A 24713-nucleotide genomic window follows, 5' to 3' on the forward strand; every position below is an offset into this window, starting at 1 on the left:
TAAGAGCAAGCACACCAAGCTATATAAACCATTGGGAACAAAAGAAATACCAGCTTTCATTCACATCAAATAGATAAATGAGAAAACAAAGCTACAAAAATCTTTGATCTTAATTGAAATGAATGAAGATTGTGGCAACTAACAAATAGCTACGATATCAGCATAGTCTGGGCTTAAATCTGTCTCAGAGGCTGAGAAGAAAATGGAGGGTGAGGGGAAGGACCGAACTTGGACACAAAAAACAATGATTCTTGAAATATGCATTTCTGAGTGAAACAGAAGATGGGATTCTGATATTTATTATTCTTTTCCCACATTTTCTTCTAGCACAAAAAGACAGAAAAAAGCAAGTTCAGCAAACACACCAAAATATTATTACATATTACATCAGGCCTGGGATCTCCTGTTTCTTTTTCTTATTGTTAAATATATATATATATATATATATATATCCTCCTCCCCCCTCTCCCCCCCCCCCCCCCCCTTTTTTTTTCCTGTCTTCTCAAATGTAGACTTTAAACACATGCTCTGCATCATGTTATGTCATACTGGAACAACTCCTAGTAACACTGAACTTCACTTGCGATTATTTATCTAAAAGTTTTGCTTTCTTTTAGACCCTATGTATGTTGTTGGACTATATCTACTGATAGCTACTCCCAAGCCTTCAACCTGCCATGTCGCAGCAGCTGAAATAAAAGAGTCCAAGTAGAGTTTACTGATGGTCTGTAATGAGAGTAAAATCTCTGTGCTGAAAGCCAGCTGCTTCATTCTTAACTCAGATCCCCCCCTTTCTTTTGCATTCTAGCTAGCATACAGCTGTAATAAATGTGGCTCTTCTCACAAGCCGTGCAGATGTTAACAGTTCTGTAGGACATCAAGAAACATTTCAAGAATCTTGTAAGTGCTGACTAAACTTGCTTGAATTACCCACACTACCTCCTCCACATTCCTATTCAGTAACATTAGCCTTTCTGAATGTATTAAGAAAAAAATAATTAGCATTTAAGCCAAGACATTAATATCTAGGCCTAAATGCACTATCAATAAACAAGGAATGTTCTTAAGCCATCTGACAACAGATATTGAAATAGTGAACTGAAAGGAGTCAATTTATTCTTTGTCAAGATGACTAATGCATTTTTCATTTCTTATCTATGCAAGAGTGGCTAAATGGCTGCCCGAAAATATATATTTATAAAAGCCATGGGTGGATATATTTGAAAGAAATGATCAGAACTATTGGAAGATCTTTTCTTTTTTATTCTATTCTAGTAATCAAGTGAATTGACACTAAATTAAAGCGAAGGTGTTCAAAGTGCTAACTAGACCATTTTTACTGCAGTTATATTAGCATGACAGTCGTACACTTTAAAGATTAAGCTAAAGCCTCAAACCACAGTCAGTTCTGGGAAGGAGCAAGAGCCCAGCTGTGCAGGTAGGGGACCAGACACCAGCTGCACTCATTAAGCAGGTCTGGACCAGAGATACTGCCTTCCTATTCTGCCCTCTCGAGTAGCAAGCGTAGTCTTCTTTTTCCACGTAGAACTTCACAAATTTGTGAAGTGGTTTAGCAGCACAGTCACCAACAGAGGCAAATGGGACTAGTACCCTGTATTACTCCAGAACCTTGAAAATCCTACATCGAATATCCTTCCCTGTACGTAAACTTCACACTTCCAAAACCTACTGGAAGGAGGACTGCAGAGCATTTCACAGCACTGAGCCATAAAAGGATCACAATCTTTGACAAGTTCAGAAACAAAATGTGCAGTCAAGGGTTTCTATGGCGCAGTTTTTAGATTGTCTCCAGTCAAGTGTCAATCCTTGCAGTTTCAAAGAGGACAGGGTAGGGAGAAATAAAATGAACATATCTACACATTACCTGCAAGGAATCAATAAAAAGACCTCAGTACAACAAAGACTTACATGCCTGCTCTGCTTCAGATACTTATTCTATTATGGTAGCACATATCAAATTAAAATCAAATCTTTGAAGAGGCAGGGCCCAAATAATTCACCATGAAATGCAGAATTCGAAGTATTGTTTGGTCTTTAATTTAGTAACAGAGAAAATCTGAATATAAAGCAGAACTGCAATGTGCTATATTTTAAATGCTTCATGACACTGCTTTTAGAGTAATTTCATCAAAATGTCATAAAAAAGTACATTTAAGCCTTTTGAGATGAGCAAAAAGACAACAGACTCGTATCTTAAAACAAAAGTTAATTTAATATTAACAGAAGCTATGTCATTAGCTAGACCAAAACCTCAACCTGTCTTTTAACTTTCACCACAAAATAAATTGGGAGGAGACAGCAGGAAGAAACTAATTTTTAAAAAAAAAAAAAAGAGAGAGAGAGAGAGAAATATATAAAGAGAGGAGAAAGAAAGCCCACACAAGCAAGAGTCCCTTACTGCTGCTATTCCTCCAGGAGCGGAAATGCTCAGCTCAGTCATGGCTTAGAAGGCATAAACATCATTGAAATTCAAAGGCAGCTCTGAGAAAGAGGACGCCTCAATTGGTATGCAAGTGGTGTTTTCTCGCCCTGAATACATTATGAACTTGCAGCATGCTAATATGCCATGCTATCATAAGCACCAGATGGAACAGTAGGCAGTATATGTCCCATCAAACCTCAGGAAGATGTATTAATGTTCCTGCTCTTTTTTTCTCCCCGTCCCCTCCCCCTTCCCCACTACAATCCTTCAGCTGTGTCCCCAGACTGGCACATTTCTCAGCATCAGTCACCTGCTCCTACAGCACTGCTCTCCCGGGTTGCCTCATCTTCACCAGGTGGTGCCGAGCATCTTTTCCATCTTTTTTATCGCGCAAGGTAAAGGCCACAAGACACGTCAGGCTGTGCTTACTGAAGGGGACTGAGTATAGAAGATAACATCATGAGATAAATGATAGATGAAGAAAGACGTTGGGTTTAAAGCTGGCACGATTGTTTTAAATTATGTATAAGCAGCGCAGCACATATTTCCCCATCAGTATTACTGGTGAAAGAAGAATTAGGGGGCAGGGGCAGTGGGTGATATTTGCTGTGCAACTCAATAAAAGAGAGAAACTGGATTAAAGATCTCTGAACTGAACTCCTTCTTTCACCAAGCCTGAAACCTTTTCAGAGAAGACATACACAATTCAACAGCTATTGATAGGGTAGGGGCCAGGGCTTCATTTTAAATCAATGTATTAAACTGAGTAAATGGCACACAGGCAAATTACTTTACAGGATTTTTTTTTATTTATTTATTTTAAACTAGAGAATTATGTTCTTTGACTCTTTTGATTCAAAGATTGCTTGGAGCTATACATATGATTCTAAAAAAGTGTATTATTTTAGTACTGCTTTATGTTATTAATGAATTCAGTCCCAAACAGGTTTTATCTGACTGAAATGTAATCTAGTATTCTATATGAAAGTATATGCACACACATATAAAACTCTGTCTATCTATCTATCTATCTATCTATCTATATATATATATATATAATTCTGGTATCACCTGAATTTTTCCTGTCTGTTCATTAGCATGAAATATGCCACCTATCAAAATATATGGTTTGCAAGAAAATTGTTTTCTTTTTTTTTCCTCCTAGTGGGCCCTTCAAATGATAAAATTAGGACCTTGATCCTGAAGAGTCTGAGCATTCAAACCACAAATAAAAAAGACAACTGAAAAAAAAAAGGAAAATCAGCTTTTCGCATTTGAAGATTTAATGTCTAAGTGTTTTAAAACATGTTTGTTTTTCAGAAAGTAATCACATCAGTAAACATTTCACTAATTTCTGATATTTTAGAAACCACCTGCTGATTTACAAACAGCTCTCACTACGCATATAAATCCATTATTTTCCTAACAACGTTAGCCTTCTCATGCTTCTCATTAGTCTAATTCTACAAGATGCTGAGTACTCACAACTCACAGGAACTTTCTGGGAATTAACATTGCTGGAAACCTCACAACAACCAGGCACATGAGTATCTGTTGCATGTAATAAGATGGATTTTTCCAAGTCTTAAAGGTCTGATTGACAGGGATTATCCCCCACCCATCCAATCCTAAGTAAAACAAAAAAATAAGTACCTTTTTCTTTGTTAGTATTTCAAACAAAGCACTTTATGACTGGAAGTCCAGATTAACTCTAATGCAAGGATTCTTTAGGGACAAAATCAGAAATCAGACCTTTAATCTTTTCCCCTCTTTTCTCTTCCTACTGAATATTGGGGAACTTGTTTTCTTTCTTAACATGTAGCCTTGAAGGGACATTTGCATTCTGCAAATAAGTCTCTTTAAGTCCATTATCCTGCATTATAAAGTAATTTCTGACACCTAAACCGCACTCAATTTAATTACAACATACTGAAACAGTACAGCTGACTCCCAAAGGAACCTGTTTGGATCAGAAGATGATGATATATGCTAGCTGCTGATCATCTTTCATGATCAGATCTGCAATCAACTGTTTTAAAGAACAGTATCAGAACATCTGCATAATCATATTATTTTGTGGCAAAAAGCCCTCCAAAACCCAGCAATTGCATGAAACTGTGTGTGCATATCCCAGCGTTATAAGCAGACATATTTAAAATCCAGCCGCTTACTGTAATGACCAAAGGAGACAAAAGAAGGCTTTGATTTTTATTTAGCAAGCATCAATTTCTGCAGCAGAATCCCCATTGGGTAATTCATCACGGCACGTCTCTATATCTGGTGTGGCAAGACAGCAAAAACACTTACAGCCTCCAAAAAGAAAAACAGTTGTGACAAAACTATTAAGCATTCCTGGTGATTAAGTAATAGACACTCATTCTTTCAAGACTGTTTTGAACCAATGTCCCAGACAAAACTGTGCAATCATGTTTGGTGGTGTCAGGATGAAATCAAGGTATCATGGTTTTATGTATTCCTTCAAGAAAAACCAAGTTATTCAGCAACATCTACAAAGCTCTTTCTGAAAGAATACAAAAGTTAACTAAAGAAGAGAGTATATCATTTCTCCTGTGGTTCTATAGAGGAATGCTAGTCAACACCTGACACACAGGTACTATTTTTATCTTCAGAGCTTTTACAGACTCTCAAGAGTGGTTTGAAGCAAAATCTTAAAGCAGCATAAGCTAAAAATCCTGGGTTTTCCACTCTCTGAAGATTGAATGCTTTCCATTGCTTTCCTTCCTCAGAATGAAAGGAATTGGAAATTACTACTTGAGCAATTGACATGTCAGAGGAAGAAACCAACGTGCGAGTCCAACATTCATTGCATTGGACCTGATTCTGTCTGTACAAGGCAGTTTATAGAGGGCAAGGAAAGACAGAATCGTGGGCTTCCTCTTGGACAGCAAAGAATTTGCTACCCATGCACAACAGACTCTGTTTTCAAACCAAGATCTCCATTGAAGTTTCATGCACAGATTAATCTGCACAGCAGTCTTTTTTATTAAATATAGAAAACCCAAATACAGATTTGCTTTTACAACCACAGAGAATACTGTAAAGAGAGATGTAAGTAAATTAACAAAATGAAAAGTGCATTCTTCAAAATACTTTAAAATTTTAACAAAGAGACAACAAACAGAATTCCCAGAAAGATCTTGCTTATCCATTTGCAAGGGGGAAAAAAGTTGTTCTCAGTTACTAACAGGAATTCAGAAAAGTAAAACAAGCACTCCTTACGAGACAGATTCCCCTCAAAATTGCAAAGGACTTTGCTTTTGTGTCTGAAAATGCAATGCAATCTAATAACAAATTCAGTGTAAAATAATCAAATTTTGACCTTAATAAGGTAATATAAATTATTTCCAAGACCTAATAAGAATGAGACTTGGAGAAGCTACCACTTTCAGAACCCTGCAGTAAGGAGGTCAGCAGAAGGATGAACTTAGCCAACACGGACAACTTGAATTCTGCAAACTAAGTTTTATCACTGTCCCCCTTCTACCAGTGAAGAAATTAAAAACACTAAGTCCAATACAATATGATGAACACATGATAAACTCTGTTGCAAGCCAATTTATGAGAAGAAAACTGATGACTTTCAAAGCTTTCAGCAACAGTGCCATCTGACCTCGGACACCCTTTGTTTTGTAGATATAACAGAAGTTGCTTTAATGTGCATCTTTTGGCTTTATTTACCATATTAGTAACTCTCAAAGTCCTTATGGTTCCCTCACTATTTCCCTGTGTGTACCTTCAGAACTGATACAGTTGGGATTCCTTCTCAAAATGGGTGGGGTTACAGCATCCCCATTACTTAAAGATCTTGTTGTACATAGTTTAAGAAGTCAAAAACAATGTACCTTTTACAGTTCCAAGCAAAGAAAGTAGCTAATAAAAACACTAACACCATCCACAGAAACTGACCTCTGTGAAACTTTGGTTAGTAAACTTTCTCCTGACTAGAATACAAATAATTGCATGTGAAGTTAGCAGATATAATTATGCAATCAACAATTATGTGGTGAAATGGACTGGAAAAATAAAATTAAAACAATAAATGTTAATTTGTATTTGCTAACCGCGAATAATGTGTCTGGTGCTCTGTAAGGCACAAGATGCTTTTAAAAAAATCTCTTAAAAATTCAAGGAATGATACAGGGAAGTCATACAGAGGGAAGTCAAAGGAGATGGTGATCATTTGGATTATAAAATAGCTACAGGGAAAATTCAAGACTGTCTACACATGCTTGCTGCCCTGGCTTAAAAGGGTCACCATAACATATTTTGAATGCACAGTTTAGAAGCAAGAATCAAATTATGTCTGTATTAAGTGTGTTCATATTTCCCAAACTGTAATCTTGTAGCAGGAAGACTATTCAAGTCAAGTATGTTTGCATGAATCACTGAAGAACATATTAATGAGAGACCTGAATGGAGGAGAAAGGCCCTGCATCCTGCTAAACTGGGAGCGTATTCCTTTAGCAGACTGTAGTTTCAACACAGGAACAGAATAAAACAGTGAATCCTGCATCAGGAAGGGAATCAGGGGTCAGGGTGTTACAGGAATCTGTACCTGAGATGCAAAGGACTGCTGGGAGAAGTGGACTACAAGCACATACAGAAAATTCCAATCAAGCATTAGGACTGAAAGGGTACAAAGTTAAATTTTAGAGGTGCTTTCAGAATGATTTACAGAAGACAGAATACTGCATTAACCCCTAAAAGAGAAAAGACTTATCAATAAGCTGGAAAGGGCAATGGCCTTCAAAAGGTAAAACACATTCCTGCTTCTTGAATCATCATTTCAAACCTCTCTGGAAAGCAGTTAAGAATATGCAAATCCCACTTCCTCAAATCTCAATTCAATAGAACAAAACCCTTTTTTAATCAAGAATGATAGAGTCCTGACCCTACACCAAATCTACACGAACTTACAGTACACTCGAAGGGTTACCAAAATACATTTTTCTTCCTTAGTCCTCAGCCTCTCTTCCCAGACATGATCAATACTGATTCCCCTTGCTGTTCTGTTGCCACAGCTCTTTCAGTCTTTGTCAGCTCAATATTGTCAGTATGCAAAACCACCGCAGAGCTCGTTAGTCTGCTTCTACGTCCATAATGAATGAGAACCATATGAGCAGCACTCGTAATAACTGCGTCCGCTGCTTACGATATTTCCTTTTGAACTTCAGAAAGATTTCCTGCCACCTTTGACTTACGCTTTGTATCCATTTAAAAGCAGAGTTAAGTTGCAGACACTGGTCCAGAACATATATCCACATTAGTACTGAAATAACTGGCTGGATAATTTAAATTAATGTAAATGTGTAGGTCCTACTAGGTAGTTATTCCTCATGAAACTTTTACAAGATTGCCAGATCCCCAGAGCAAGAAAATGAAGTTATTTTTAAGTAGAAATAAATGCACAACTCATTATGCAACATCATGGAAAAGCTCAAGCAAGGCTAGATTCATGCCATAGGAATTTGGGCAGGAGATTTTTAGAAGCTGGATCAGTTCAGCGTCTCTTTTGACACCGCAGCCCTAAACCAGCTGCAAGAACATTACTACCAGGTGGTGTGCTGCCGCGCAGGGACAAGACCAAGAGTTAACTCCCTGGGCAGATCTGCTGACAGAACAACAGAACTGGCAGTCTCCCGCTGAAGAGACCCGTCTCAAATCCCAAGTTTCCAGCAACTTGTTCTCTCGAGCGTTTCTGCAGTTAACACTCACAGTGAGGTTATTGCTCCATGCAATACCAATAACTGGCAATAGGGAATAAATTGATAGGAGGGAAAAAATTAAAATTTGGAGGAAAAAAAAAGGCGGGGGGGGGGGGAAGCACAGAGAAATAAATCCAGCTCTGCTACATGCAAGCACAGCTCCACGAAATACCTTGGGAAGGGGGTACACCCCTTTCAGCCTGCAGCATGCCTGACAATTCTGCTCCTCTAGCAGTGCACAAAGGCAAAGTTTGTTCTGCAAGTTACATATCAGGTAGTGGTGTAGGAGTAGGTTTAATGAATAAATAAATGTAGCTGCCCAGAAGTTCAATACTGCTGAAATTTCCTCCTGAAACAGAACACAAAAACCAGTACCAGGGACTGCTCTCCCCTACAGAGGGCTGCAGTACCTCAGACTGGGTATCCAGAACAGCTAATGGCAAACACCCATCAGGAACAGAGAATAATACCACGGGTTGAAGGGACCTTGGGAAATCAGCCAAGCCCTTCTGCCCCTAGTTAGATCAGGTTGACAGAGGTTTGTCCAATGGGTTTTTTTTAACATCTTCAGCAACAGAAATACCAGTACCTCTCTGGAGAACCTCTTTTAGTGTTTGACCTTCCTTACGGCAAAGCATTTTTTCCTGATATCTGCCTGGGATTTATCGTGGTCTATTACTTGTGCCTGTTGCTTCTCATCCTATCACTGCACACCTCTGAACAGAGTTTGGCTCCATCCATCTCTCCACCCTCCCACTAGACAGCTGTAGATAGCTAATGGCAGAGATGATATAGTTAGTTATATTTAACTAGCAACTGCCTAGAGCTCACCAACAGGGAGATCCTGGAGGCTGTATGCTTTACTCCTGCCCTTCAAGAGCCTCAGTAATTTAGAAGCATGAGATCCAGAGATGTCCATGTCCTCACCTTCAATAGGGCGGCAAGTAGAATGGGTTTGTTTAAGGCACAGCTAGGCGAGGTGAAAGAGATTATCTTTGATTTTATTCAACAGCCCTTTGACTGGAAACCTCATTCTAGAATTAAAAGACATGAAGACAAATCCTCCTTCTGCTTGCTCAAGTTCAGGTCTATAACACGTTTCCCTGGCTGGACAAAAGCTACTGCCCAGCAGCAACTTATGTAGGATGGGAATAACTTCTACCTCATCCTACACATCAAAGAATGTAACATGGTGCAGAGACAGCTGAGCTCATGGAGAGTGGAGACAGTGAATATAGACAACTTGGTACAGCATGGCAAGGGCTTCACCAGCTTCACAGATTACTGTGTGAATGTGGAGTTAGCATGGCGTGATACTGAATGAAATCAGCCTTGCCAAGAGGGCCAATATGGCTAGACTGTGTCTGCGTATGACTGAATATCTAAGCTCTGCTATACACTATGGATTTCCCAATTTAATCTCTACTTGCCCAAGCATCACTTGCTCTGTGCTCCATTTTACACTGCACACATTTCTGGGAACAAAAAGTAAGCCTGCACTTGTGAAGAGACCAACGTTTCTAAATACGCATTAGGCATCCTCCCAGCTTACCTACCAGATCCAACTGTTCAAACGACTCAGATATAGAAATGCCTCCATTCCAGAAAGACACAGGTGTGAACTCAGCACTTGCCTGCTTAGCCCTGTCTGTATCGGGACAGATCTTAGCACGCACAGATGCAGCTCTACATGCTTGGAGAACTTCAAAGCTGCAACAGCGATGCATCTGGGATTAGGAGAGAGTTGAGAGCAATTCAAAGGCATGCAACTCTGCATATGGAAGCCAGCTACTGCTTCAAGTGCAGAAGTCTTCCTTTGCACTTAGCTTTAGTCTGTAAACTGGTAGTAAAATACCAAGTTTCTATTGATTTTATGTACAGTTATCCTTGGCATGTACACTTTGATGACAAAAGGATGTAGCAAACCAAACAGAAAACTGGTACAGATATATGTTCTGTTCTTGCAGAGGGCCACATATCATGTCTCTGTCTATTCTTAGATGCATCAACTTCTACATTTACTTCAAAACAGCATAACATTTTAAAATTTATTTTACCCTTTTTTTTTTTATTGTATATACACATATAGCATTGATTTGCAAGCTATAGCGATCATGCCTTAATTGGCAATTATGTATTACGGTGTAGCCCAAAATCCTCAAGGCAAGCTGTGGTCAGTGCTAAACACTGTACACACATCAGGGAAGGACCAGCTAAGGGTCTTCACTTAGAAGCACTAAATCTTCAGAGGGAAATAGCATTTGGGACCCTGCTTAAAAATGCATGTATTAACAGCTCTTTCTGCAGTACGAGCTGCATCCCATAATGCGTTAGTTACTTTCCACGCATGCATAGCAAGATGCAGTTCACAGCCCCATGGGCTGAAAATAAGCGCAACAGTGTCACACAGACTTTGGAATTTATTGCTCCTATTAAGGAAGAAGAAACTTTAATACTTTGAAAAGCAGTCATTACGCTCTGTCATTACACATCTCCTAAAGCTATGGTACGTATGTGAGGAACCTAGTGACCCACGGTCCTCTAAAAGAAGGAGCTTTTCGCTCCTATCCAAATCCTGAAGAAGATAAAGTCATTATGTAGGACAACTGGAATAATGATGCAAGGTTAACACTCGGACTTAAGTATTTCCAGACACATTTTCCCTGTTTGGCAGGAAACTTGTTTTGTAAGACACAGAATTGTCCTAATATAACAGCATAGCAACTGCAACTTAAAACAGAACAAGTCAGCTAATGGACTGAGAGGAGACTTTTGCTGTATAACAGCATTTAGACGCATGTATTTAAAAAACAGGTGGATAACCCAAATGTTCAGTTACTAGGACACTAACAGTTATGTCCATGGCAATTTTGTTTCTGTTCTTTAAACAAATCATCACTTGCAAGCACTTGCAAGCACTAATGTTAAAACCAGAAAGCCAGTCTAGTACACAGTGGCTATAAATGCCAAATCAATTTTCAGCAGATAATAAAGTCCATGTTTTACAATCAGCAATGCACTGTTTTACTACCCAAAATGTAAGCTAATAATATATAGCTCTGCTAAATGGAAAATGCAGATATGCTGTTAAGAAATGGGCTGGCTGTGAGATGATGGATCATTTCTGCTGGGACCTTCTTAAAGCTATGTGCAAATGTTTTGAAAATATCACATGATGTGGCCATGTGTTAAAAATTACAGCCAGTTAAGTTCTCTGCTAAGAAAAATATGTGGGCAATTTATGAAATGCACTCCAGGATGGAGATATCTTAAGTAAAACCAGATTTTGAAAACAAACCCATTTTTTTTGAAACATGAACTTAATAAAAAAAAAAAAAGTTGCAGCCACATCTGGAGAGCAGAAGTAAAGAAAGGGTGGTCTGACCTAATACCAGGCCATCTTCTGAAAGAGCAGCATTATTTCTGGGCCACAATGACTGTGATCACTGATTGTCCTTTTAAGGAAACCATGCTGAATACTGCCATGGGCAATAATAAAGCATTTTGTAGGCCAACATCTGTTCTTTGAAAGTACTATAAAATGACTGATAGATTTGTAATGTTTCATAAATAAAGTCCGGAATAAACAGTTCTTTAAAAAAAAAAAAAAGAAAACAGTAATCAGACAAACTGGTATATGGGATTAGATGTGAACACTGTTCCCCCAACATCAATTATTTAGAGATAAGCACTTCCTCGAGTTCACTAAACAGAATGACGAAACGGTTAACTTGGTTACTGCCAGCTTCATGTTAACAGGATTATCTTTCTATAGACTTTTCTCAGAGTTGCAGCAGTGCCTTAGCAGAGATCTGAATTGCTTTTACAGTGTTTCATTAGCAAGCCTTTCTGCCCTGGCTTTTTAGTCACAGGGAAGTGAGAAGGTGAGTGGCCAATCACAATTATAACAGTACGAACGGTTTGGCTTTGAAGAGCAAATTTACTTTGTGTAGAAATGTTATCACTACACATAAACCAGAACCCATTTTTATTACTTCCTGTTCTTTCTCCAAAATTAGAAGGACTTTGGATATCACAACTGCTAAAGGGATGCTTCTGAAATCAAGACTTCACACATACACAAAAGGCACTGACATAATATCAGATTACATAAAAATACACATCCTTTTAATCTTCTGTACATAATGTGCTTACTTTCAAAATACAAAATCTGCCCCAGATGGCTAATAATGCCCATTTGAAAAAAACCAACGCCACAATATTAAAGGGCTAAAATATGCTGTGAACAGATTGAGAGGCAGTTCATCCTAGAGGAGAGTAAAAAAGTGCAGATGGGTGTCAAAAATAGCCAAGTGTCAGATCTGTTCAAGTATCTCCATTCTGGCACATGCTCCCAGTCACAGCTGTTAGTGTATTCTCTGTATCCAAGTGCAAGGTTTTCTAACACTCAGAGCTGACATTAAAACACACTTCTTGCTTGCTACTGCTTTAAGAGAATGCTGGAAATTAAACATCTATTTAATGGTAAAGCTTAACGAGTATCGATAAGGGTATACATACTCAAGTGTGGCGCGTGCCATTTTGATTAAAGATGCATGAAATTTTAACCAGCAGGTAGATTAAGTAATTTAAATGCCAAAGGCTTAATAGGCTTACAAAAACCTCCACTCTAGGCATTCCAATACTGTTTGCTAATATCCCCAAATAATACACACAAGGATCAAAACTGACAGGGCTGTGTCATTTCAGGATGTTCAAATATCTTAATAAAACACAGATTTAGTAAACTGCACAAGAAAAATAGTTTCATAAAAATACAAAGAAAATGTCAGTGGATCCACATTATGCAGAATGCAGTTTTCCAAATTAATGAATTACCATGATATTTCTAATGAAGACCACATTCCCAAGAATATAATGCATGCAAATCAAATTTTAAATTTAAAGGGTTAAATTGACCTTTTCATAGTCCTCAGTTGTTATCTATGCAAATTAATTTGCCCATATTTCAACCATATAAATCCTCTTAGCCTTGTGCTTAAAAGCAAACAGAGCCCACTTTCTTATTTCAACCAGAGGATCAGCAAACATACCAGCAGTAGGGTATGACCATGTAGAAAAATCCTAAAAGGAAAACATTCCTCAAACAACTGGCAATACCTACATGCAACTGTGGTTGCAGCAAACTGGCAGATACTGTTTCAAAACACCATCTGCGAGGTGTACAGACTCCCTGTGATCAAGCATAGCCTCTTCTGCCTGTCCTACCCAAATAATCCACAAGAACCAGCCAGCTGTAGGATCTCGAGCCCTGTCTTTTTTTATCAAGAGACATAGGCTGTTATAATCAGGCACATGGCTCTGTTCAGTCCTTACCGAAAGAGAAAACAAACAAAACACACCAAATTCAATCCGTTCCATCGTGGTCAAGCATCTCACAAAACCCCTCAGACAAATCACCCTGCAGAGAAGCAATGTTTTCATTGGCAATAGCACTTATCAATTAGACAAGTGATCTTAAGATCCAAGGATAATATTTTCCTGAGGAAACCAACCTATTAAAATTTCCAGCTTTGCAGCAATTTCTCTAATTCAGCAGATTTTTTTCATTGTTTTATTTTGTATTAACATATTTCAGTGATCTGCCCGGTGACAGTTAAGCGCTGCAATTTAGGACAATGCTGCAAGAATGTGTTTTATAAATCTCTTTCACTTCTCCAACATAAAACAGCTTTTGAAAGAGATCGTTTCAGCTGATAGCTGAATGCTGCAAATGATCTCCATCGATAAAATGTTTGCAGATTCAAGGTACAGCTGACAGTCATGAAAGCCAGACCAAAGCTGTCTTTCTCTCCACTAAAATAACACCCGAGCAGAGACCTGCACCCACAGACACGGTGACTTTCTGCTATTTCTATCCCTTTGCATTGAAACATCCAGTCCTGCTGCAAGTAGCATCTTTGGCAGTTTCCTCGCACAAATTCCCCTCCCCCAAACACATACACAACAGAATTAGCATCCACAAGCACTCCGTCCCCGTATCTGCTTGCAAATCTCCATCTATATTAAAAAAAAAAATACTATCAAAAAACAATTAGTGTTTCCTCATTTACAAGCGAAAGAGCTGTGATAATTTTAACTCACCAGGCATCCTTGGATAAAATATACCACACTGTAAATGGCTCTCTCCTAAAAGCAAGCTTATTTAGGGCTCAGTGCCTCCTGTTCTGGAATGAGCAGGGAGAAGCGAGGAGGGCCATCGGAGCTGGCTGTGGCAGCGTAGCTGGAGGCAGGATGCTGGGCGCGTGCGTTTGCCAGGCAAAGACAGATGGAGAGCTGACACTCTGTATTGCACTTGGAGCAGAAATGTGAATGATGACAGGAGCACATGTGGCCTTGAACCCAGCCCTGTCTCTTCAGGCAGAACAATGACAGGGATGTGTGTGCAAATTATCACAACCCTGGCTCCCCTCAGCTGACTCCTTTTACTCTACCTTTCACACCAAGTTCCAGATGACCGAAGAATAGAAAGTAAAATGCAGAGTGATAAGCTAAAAACTGAATTATTCATTTTTCTTTAAAAGTTAACCCTTTCTCTCGCTGAAGGCAATTAGAGAAAAGCACCTCTTCGAATCAGCTCTCCGCCAAAAGTGGAAACAAATTCATTCTTTATTTTAACAGCCATCATTTTGAACTCCATAGGACTATGTTTGTTTATTTAGCTGGAAATTCAAAACCTGCACGGTGATAGACTGGAGGGTCTCCCCTCCTTTTTCCCCCCTCCCCACACTTTTTTCATTATTATGCTATTTTACTATAGTGAACAGAGTATCAAAATCACTCCCTTTCTCAGATGCTCAGTAGTATGTGTAAAATAGAACACACTTAGAAAGCAGACCACTTTTATTTTACTATAGTGCTTTTAACCCCCTGGGATTCCTGCATTGATATGTTCCAAACATTTGCAGCTTACTCTCCTTTACCTTGCATGGTGATCCATGGGGGATGAAAACAAAATCTTCCCTGTAAAGCTTTTTCAAAAGCTAAACAATCATGTCCTCCCAATTTCTGATTTTGCACACCCCTTAAATGTTTATCCTTCACATGAATAACGTATGCCTGGCTAGGTTCAATGCACTCTTCCCTATTAAGCTTTAATGGACACCATGATACATAAAACTACAAGTCTTTGTTATAGTGCTTTATCTAAAGCTGGCTATTTTCTTCTCAGCAGTCCCTCTTTAGTCCTTTGTAAAACATCTTTGGCTCTTAGGAGAAACATACGCCTGACTCGCATGCCTTCTGTAGCACGTATAGCCTTGCACAGAATTCCAGGCACAGGGAAAAATATCTTCTTTTTAAAACTCCCCTTCAATTCAGCACTTGCAAAGCCTTCTCTGTTTTAGGAACCAACATTTCTCCAGCAATCAGCTCGTGCATTCTGGTTCGACTCTGCCTTCTCAGTATATCTTTAAACCCATACAGGAAACCAGTGATTCTCATTCAGATCTTCAGAGGCTGCATTCTTGTCAGCATAAGACTCATCCTTTTGTACTTATTTATGCATCCCTTGATTTTGTGTTATGCCGTCTTCTGCCTCTAATATGCAGAAACAACCCTGCTTTCAGGCCTTCCTTTCCCTTCCTCTAGCTGCCACAGAGCCTGATAAAGATCCACTTAGGAAAGAACACATGTAAAATTAAGCCAAAATAACAACACCTCCAATATCCAGCCTGGACTCATGAATATTTCTGACCTGAAACTAATGAGTCGCTTAATTTAGTGCTATTTCCACAATAACTTGTTAATGTTGTCCAAGTGCCACCCTTTGATTAAAGAGCCTCCACAGGACTGGTAAATTCAGGGGGTTCAGGGAAGCAAACAAGCAGCTCCTCTCCCCCCAGTAAATATTCCAGTACTAACAAGGTATTGCACCTCCACTTGAGGAAGGTCTTTTCTTCATCTTGATCAGATATCTTCTGTAATGTATAATGGATCTTCGTGTCGGACAGCTGAAGAGAACCACCGCAACCTGAAAACAATTCCATGGCAGAGTGCTTTCATGAGGGAGCAAATGGAGAGAACGACAATCAAAGTCTGTGCCACCAAGGCCTTGAAAGAATTTAGCATTCTTTTTGTTTTATTATTTGATGCACTATTTAAAACCAGTCAGTTAGTATTGTATTTGCTGTGTTGTTTTTCTTTTCTTTTTAATGCCGTACTCTACATGAAAGGAAAAACATTTTCACAGTTGGAAATGCAACCTTTCATCAACATAGACGCAGCCTGAATCAGCTTTAGAGCAGAAAGTAACGTGTCAAAGGTATGACGCATTTTAATAAAACCGAACAATATTCACTCTTAAAAGTAGGTCTTAATATCAGTACAATGTAAATCCACAGACCACAGCTCATGAAATTGAACTTCCATATGCTGTGTGATTATGCATCTTTTCTGTGTGTAAAAAGCCTTTTTAAGCTGTTATCTGACTACAGTAATTGCCATTTAAATTGATCCACGTCAACAAAACCTGTATCCCTGGAGATTCTCACCTAGAAGTCTGCTGGTGGAAGGGGCTCACAGAATGCCTGTGCATCTGAGACTACTTCAGCATTTTCTCAAGCAGCCAGCTGCATGAATAGTTTTTCCCTCTCATTATTTAATACACTGAGGCAGGCTGCAACCCATTTGGCAGTCCTCCCTGAATAAATATCTGTGGATATTTATTCTCTCTCCCCACCCCACCCCCTTTTTTATAGCAGTCACTTGAAGATTGCTATAACAGTTTTTGTACCAGTCCTGAAATTTTAGCAGGCCAAGAGAGGATGGACAGTCCATTCTGTAAAACAGTTTCATTCTCCACTTCCATCATCCCGAGAAAAGGAAACGTAGTGCTTTTAACATATGAACAAATCTGCTCTACCACAAGAGTTGGTATTATGTGTAACACCAAAATGAAAGGGATACATAAAGACTGAAAAATCCAGAAGATAACCTTCAGGCAGCTCCTTTACACTGTACGTTACGTTACGCCTTCCTGGGTGGCTGAGTGGGAATCAGCTCCTTTGTCAATCATTCAAAAGACTTGATGAAATCATTTTAAACAATCCTCAACGCCTTTAATTTTGGAAATGAGTAAATGTAGGCAGAAGTCTCCGTGTTCATATAGTTGCCCCTCAAAAAAATGATTTTTAGGCACTGGGTGATACAAAGGTGCTATTACACTGCTTTGATGGAAAAGAGAAATTCCAAATGATCACTATTTAAAAGTATAGAGACTGCCTTTTGCTTAAACCTAGCTTAATAACAGGGACTGGAAGTCCACTGAAATGCATCTGTAGTTAATGAAAGGTCTCTATTAACAGTGAAGGAAGAATTTAACTCAAAGCTTTTCTGTAGGACTTCTCAACTTCCCGCTCGACTTAGAGCAGACTGTTGTGATACATTGTGACTTCACACAGTGGGTATTAAGTGAGTTAATTCAAAGGAGCTGAAACCTCATTGATCCTAATTGAAAGCAATACACCCAACCAAATAGTTTTCTACCCCATCTGCTCTGGCCTGCCACCAGCTATTCAATACAAGAGAATTAATAGTTTCAGATATTCTAACCGACCCAATAAAAGCACTCATTTAAGCAGGACTGCATTAACAAAGTGAAAAACCAAGGGCAAAATGGGTTCAAATGGAGCATTTTACTCCTAGTTGGCTTTAACAAAGCTGAATAATGCTTATTCTGACTTTTTATGTGCAAGACTTGATAAACTGAATGAGAAGGCACTCAATGATCAGTCAACGAGCATTGATGAATGGTCATTAGGACCCCCCCAACCTGAGGAGAGGCCATTCCACAAAGTGGCACACCAGCTTGAAAGGGCGGACTCACTAATGTCCAGATTTCCCCGCTTGCTTGTTCCACTCTCACTTTCAGACCACTGGCCACCAAATGAGGCTGACATATTGGAAAATAATCTTTTATGGGCGAGTGGTAAATAAAAATGGAGGCATTAGCTGGGCTTTCAAATTCAAATCTGCTAGTTTTGTCAGCCCCCAAACGTTTTGATTTTCCACCCAGCTGGAAGCTATTAGTGTTTTCTTAAGGCATCCCACTGACAGGGCAAACCCACCTAATGTGTGAGCTGTAGAGCTGATGGGGGGGACTGGGATGACTACTTCTGGTTGTTTTCTTAACTTTCTTCAGTTGACTGTCAAACCAAAGTACAGCAAAGGCAAAACCTCTACAGAAATGCTCGCTAATTTCTGGATGCCAGTGATGCAACAGTAGTCTACCTATGATACACTGGCACTATCTGGACCGTGACTTTTTCTGTGGCCCTGCACCTACCCTCTGTTGTTTCTACTGCACTGTCGCAAAAGGGTTGAACCTATTAAAGAAAAGCACTTCTTTATAAACTTCTTTTCTATTTCTTCACTGGGAAACAGAATTCAAATATTCCAAGGAAATATGTGCTTATCTGTAACAGTAGCTTTTAATACATGCAACACAAAACATTTGCCAGATAACGCTAAACATTTCCCTAAGCATTTCCTTATTGGCAAGGTTTTCTGGACTTTGGAAAAAAAAGACAAATGGGACCTTTAAAACATACATAGCTCTGTGAAACAGACTAACTGAGATTACCTACACAAATACGTAATATCTTAAAGCTGTAGTTATCAAGCTGGGAAGAAAACTTTCTTGGTTGTCTAAGAGAAACTGTTCATCACGTTACACCTAGTCATAACTAAAGGAATACTGAATTAAATCCATTGGAGATGATAAAGCACTAAATTATATTATTTCATCCATATAATCAGAAATTAGTCCTCTACAAAGGATTTCAAATCATCTGTTAAGAAAAAGCACCCTTGGCAATGGGACAAACATGGCAAACTGGATTGCCCATTGTTTTTTTTATCAGAAGGCCAAAAAAATCTTTCTTATTGAAAGCTGTCAGAAATCCCAGTGACATTTCAGGTGTATTTCAGGTTTTAAAACAATGAAAATTATATATAAAGATCTATGCTAAGAGAAGAATAGGTCTACTGAGAATTAATTGACTCAGAATGGGAGGGCCAACACAGGCTTCAGTCCTTAAAGAAGGCATGCTGTTTTACTCTACGTGTGCATTTTAGTAAAACTCTCACGTGGACACTGTCGTATGTATGTACCTGCTGTGGTGTCTATTTCCTTTGCTTGATCTGAGCTAAAACAAGCTTCCCCTTGCATTTTTATTAAATAAGGTATTTGCTACAATGTGGGCAAAGTAAATTATGATTGACTGTTAATTTTTATCATTGTTTTTATTTGAAGGAAATTACTACACCATCTAAGCATAAACATCACTGATGCACTTTGAAAAAAATGATACCTATTTGATATTCTGAAAGTACACAAGAAAATACTAAAGATGCCATTTCACTGACAGTAGAAAGAACACAGCTGGTGTGACCCAGAGATACCTGGATGATAATACCTGGTCCAGATGAAACAGGGTCATATTTTAAGATTAAAAAGAAAAATAAATAAAGGAAAAAATAAAGAGGGGGTGTTCAAGCATTCAGTTGCTTTTGACTTGAAGCTCAGAGTGTTTGCTCGTTTAACATGGGTAGGGAAACTCCTCCTGCTGTAGTATATTAACCCTAGTTTTGACCTCTAATCAATGTCTTTTCAATGCATAGGATTTTCATAATAAAGATAATGTGAGAGCATATTTGTGTGAAAGAGGATCTACCACTAGCCATAAATTCGTGCCTTGCATTTTTCTTTGTAACATGTCAATATTTGTGACACTAACTAAACATATTTTATTCATTTGACAAGGACTGTTACATTATATTGAAAACTTTTGTTTCAATGTCACCACCTCCCCATTTTGACTGATGGCGAGTTAGTTTTGTTAAAACGCAAGGGGTGATAGCGTATGCTCCAGTGAACTTTCCCTCCTCTCAGCACCAGAGACAAAAACCTGCAGCTCTGCTCTGTGCTGGCAGCCATCTGGACAGCTTTCTCTCAATGCCTGCCCCACACCACACTGCAGGCAAAATTTCAGGGCTCTAGAGCTCTGTGGAGCTATTCATGACATACCAATTTCACATTTTCTGCTTGTACGCTTGCAACAATAAATGCTAATGAGGGCTATGAATGACATTTTTAAAGACAATAAAAAGGTCTCCAAATCCCTTGCATATGGAGACACTATTTTCTAAACTTCACCTTCTGTTAGGGAGCCATTACACTCTAAAGGAAAAAAATAACCTAAGGAGAACAATGAGATGATCAAAGCATAACCGGGTCCTTAAGAATTCCAAAGAAAACAATGTTTGCAAAGCTAGGTTAATAACAGACAGATTTTATGCTGATGTACAGCTCTAACACTTCAGTGCAGTAACTCTCTTTTTCCAATAGCACTGCTAATTCTTACCAGAGGGGCTCAAGACTTGCTGTCTGTGGGGCAGCTTGAGGGGGATACATGGCAAATCCTCACTTTCCCTGATCATATACAGCCCCACGAGCCACACAATTGGACTTTTTAATTACTAATCTCTAGATGAGTCCAAGAGTAAACTGTTACCAGTAATTGCTTGGGAATGCTACACATTTATGGAGATTACTGTACTGACCGAGTGTGGCCAAAAGAAATATCTAATTTTAACGTTTTCTTTCCCAAATCTGCCTTTTGAAATGCTATTGCTACACTAAATTAAAAAGCCATCTTTACTTTTGGTGCTATGTTTTGTATTTAATTAAAGACAGTTTCCCCTTATTAGCAAACATTAAAAACACTTTCAGGAAAATCCACCAGGTGGAGCAAATACACAGCAATACACAACATTTATTTATGCTCATACTGCCATTTTCAACAGGGAAAAAAAAAGTGTTTTATATGGAAACATTCTTACCTCTTGACCTCCCTCCTTTACCCTTTTGTCATATATTGATCAGCTTGTACTTATTTACTCCATTTATAATCATAGAAGAGCTTTGTTCAAAGAAGCCTTGATACAAATCTATTGTTGCTGAGCACTTCCAATACAGATTTACAAACCACAATAGTCATCAGATACATTCAAAGAAAGTGAAATTAGAGAATAGCATTATTCAATAAAATATTATTTTAAAAGTTAAATTAGAAAATAGCATCATTCAACAAAGTTGTTATTCAGAATATGTACATACATATATATTATATATGCATATTTATTCAGCAATATATAGATAATGTGCTTATAAAACAAGCTGATAAGCATTCTAAAAATAAAGCTTAAGTCTTACATCAGACAGCAAAATCTTTACGCTGACCTCCACTATAATGGGCAGGAAACCAGGCCATTCTGTGTGTCTTGTTGTATGTTTATATAAATAGTAGCGCCAGTAACATCACAGCAGTGTCTCTGTACAATACGTTTGGTGTTTACTATTAATACCTTTATTTTAGTATTACATCAGTCAACCACTGAGTAATTTCAAAAGTGCAATGAATGAGGACTATAAATAAATATTTGAGCAGATCTATGACAGCTAAACATTATTTCCCCACTTAAACTACTTTCTTTCCAGAGCCAGGTGAGAAAGCCACTTCCTCATCAAATATTTTAAGTTTCCCTGATGAAGGAGAAGGTCTAATGGCATAAAGGCAGGGGGCACCTTTTACATGAAGAAAATTAAGTCTTAACAGAAGTGGTTATGGATGAGTCTTCTCACAGTTATAATAGGACAACCCACTGGCAGACCCTGTAATTGCTAAAATGGGAAAGCAGTATCACCAAAAGTTAACTGCTCTGATGCAGTTCAGTGTCTAGAAAGACAGCTGAATCAGTACACACTCATTTAACCCTTAATGATGGAAAAGCATTATTGCTTGTGAGTGACAAAGGGAAGGTACTGATTTTCACAGAAGAAATTTCCTTCTTCTTTCCATTGTTTCCTTTGTTACACCTTCCCACACATTTTTGTCTCATTTTCCAGCTCAGCGTCCCGTCTTCTCTCTGCCATCACTCCTACCCCTACGTTCTCGATCCTGTGGCCGTCTCCTGACCATCTTACATACCACTCAGTTTCCACTACAAAACGTGATCCACTAAATGTTGTGCAATCTGAAGAGAAAGCATACTGCATTCCTTGGATGCACAACGGACTGACGGAAGATTTGTGCTTTTAGTCAGACCCAGATGAATCCCATACCAACTAAGGGAAATCAAAATACAAAATCTTTGTTCCTTTAGGAACAGGGAGGGGCCTTTAGGAACACAGGCCTTTAAATATCATTTAATTTTATCTAATTGTGTTGTACTCCGCATGGTGCTTAGCTGTAGCCATTCAGAAGGGAAGCAAGAGAAGAATGCAGAGGTGATTATGAAGTGGAATTTCATACCAAGAGCAAATTACACCACTTCACACTAGGAGAACATCTGCAAAGAGCAGCAGTAAGTGCCTGGGCACGGCGCAAGGTGCCAGTTTTAACACAGCCCAAACCAGCTTGGGACTCACTATCTATGAGAACTTTCCTTAAGCAAGATTGTCACAATAGAGACTCGCAGAGATGCCCAAACTAAATATTCTTCCCAGTTTCAAAGAGAATGCTGATTTAAAACCATTATCTCTGAGGGATTTTGGAGGTGGCAACTGTGCATTAAGGACCATCATTTTCTGCCACTTTCCAAGAGGAGCTGGACACCCATCGGGTTGGGGGAAGGACAGTGTGGTTACTGCTGTCACCATAAGTCCATGGACTGTACTGTTCCCGCACTGCTGTTTGTGGTGGGCAATGGTTGGCTAGGTCATGGCCACTTCATTAGATTATGAACTCTACAAAATTTAAAGGTGCGTAACACACTGGAATTAGTATTAGTATAAAGTCATATATGCTCTCATACCAACACATCATTTTCTGTACACATACAAACTCTGTAGGAAGATGACACTGATCAGAGTGCATAAACCATCTTTTTTCATCCTATAGATACAAGCGATTCTTATTTAAACTATAGCTTCTTTACAGTAGGACAGGATAAAGGGATTTAAAACAGCAAGTTTAAGTGATTCACTTTTACTTAAAGGTCCCTTTACACCAGAGTAGCATAGGTGTTCATGTTGAAAAAGGGGCCTGATTCTAAAAGGTGGAGGATTATGTACATATTTAAGAATTTATTAGATCATGATTATCGATCTGATACACTGTAACAGCTCTTTTGTTGCACCATCCCCTGCAAATCCTTCTTAGATGGAGGATTAGTAGCACAATAGATCATAATGACTCTTTTGGTCCCATTATGCTATCATTTACTCACAGCTGCAGATGCCCACAGAAGGGCACATTCTCTTAATGAGGAGTCCCCTATAAACCCTTTCCTGGTAATGGCTGTTAATATTTGTGTGCAAGAAGAGTGCGCCCTTAAATCTTTATTAAAAAATTCTAATGAAATACTAGCAGGGAAAATTTAAGCTACTGTTTGAACAATTTTGATCACACCTAAAAAGTAAATGAAACCATCAGCAGTGAAAAAGTCCTTCACAAGTACAGGCATAACTCTGCAGACTGGACTGAAAGCCTTTAGTGCAAAAGAAAACGAAAGCATAGTTAACTCTCAGCTCTCTCTCTTCTCCACTCCTATAACCACAAAGATCTTTCTTGGACCAGCTTCTGCCCACAACGATAAAAGGCAACAGTCACATGCTGCATTGACTTCTGCTGCAAAGCCAGATTAAAGTGTCCCCTCCCTCTACTGCTTGCACCTTGTGACCTTAAGTTCTGCCAATACAACTATTTACAGCCCCATGCTACAAACTAGGCAATTAAAATTATCCAAGAAAGTTATATTCTTTATTTATCATTCAAACAAGAAGTCATATTTTAATTTTCCCTGAATATATATATCCATTCAATACTTTTGTCTATCTTTCAGTATCTTTCATTTGTAACGTGGAACTTTACACCCAAAGAGGACTTTCTACCTGAGGCCAATGTGGCTCACAGAGCCTCGCTCATGGCTCTGCCCAGAGAAAAATCCATCGGTCGCAGGGAGTTACCTCAACGCACAGCAGCTATGAGCAAGGGCTATAACCCACTCTACCTCAATATTTCAAAGCTGAACGCAAAGTTGGACACCTAAGAAAATCACATGAATAAAAAGAATGGAAGTGCTGATAGCTGTCACCGCTGTTTTAATAGGCCGTGCCAAAACAAACACTGCCTTGGTTTTATGCCATGGGATGAATAAAAATAATGTTGCCAAGCATGCTGAAAATGAGAAATTTAAAATGCCAAGTATGATGATTACATTAACAATAACTGCAAAAGTTTTTCACATTTTCAAAAGTTTGTTTTATATGCAGCATAGCATAAACTCAAGTCCAAAAGAACTTGCTCCTTGGAAGATTTTACCTCCAAAAATAAAAGAGGTTAAGAAAGGGAAAAGAGAACACTAAAGTATCAAAGGAAAATATGTTGATTCGGAAATGAAAGGGTTAACCTGCTTTGTTTCAGTCAGTATTATACCAATGCCAGAATTACAAGGAAAAGACTAAAAAGAGCCTTATTATTATTCTTTAAAAAAAAAAAAAATCAGGCCTATCTGTCACA

The 24713-nt window shown here is 38.7% G+C and overlaps 1 protein-coding gene across 3 annotated transcripts in view; it reads right to left on the minus strand.

The window, feature by feature from the left end:
• The window catches only part of RUNX1T1 (RUNX1 partner transcriptional co-repressor 1), a 114530-nt gene that overhangs the window by 64980 nt on the left and 24837 nt on the right, over positions 1-24713 (minus strand). Inside the window, exon 1 of one of the 3 annotated variants that reach the window (XM_066990589.1) lies at positions 14275-14747. The exons of the other annotated variants lie outside the window; for them this stretch is intronic. Within the exon in view, the coding sequence (XP_066846690.1) occupies positions 14275-14281 (7 nt within the window). The 5' untranslated portion in view covers positions 14282-14747. Of the gene's footprint in view, positions 1-14274; positions 14748-24713 lie in introns of those variants that run through there. 3 annotated transcript variants of the gene reach the window in all.

This window comes from Anser cygnoides, chromosome 2 (assembly GCF_040182565.1).
Source record: "Anser cygnoides isolate HZ-2024a breed goose chromosome 2, Taihu_goose_T2T_genome, whole genome shotgun sequence".
Classification (NCBI taxonomy): Eukaryota; Metazoa; Chordata; class Aves; order Anseriformes; family Anatidae; genus Anser; species Anser cygnoides.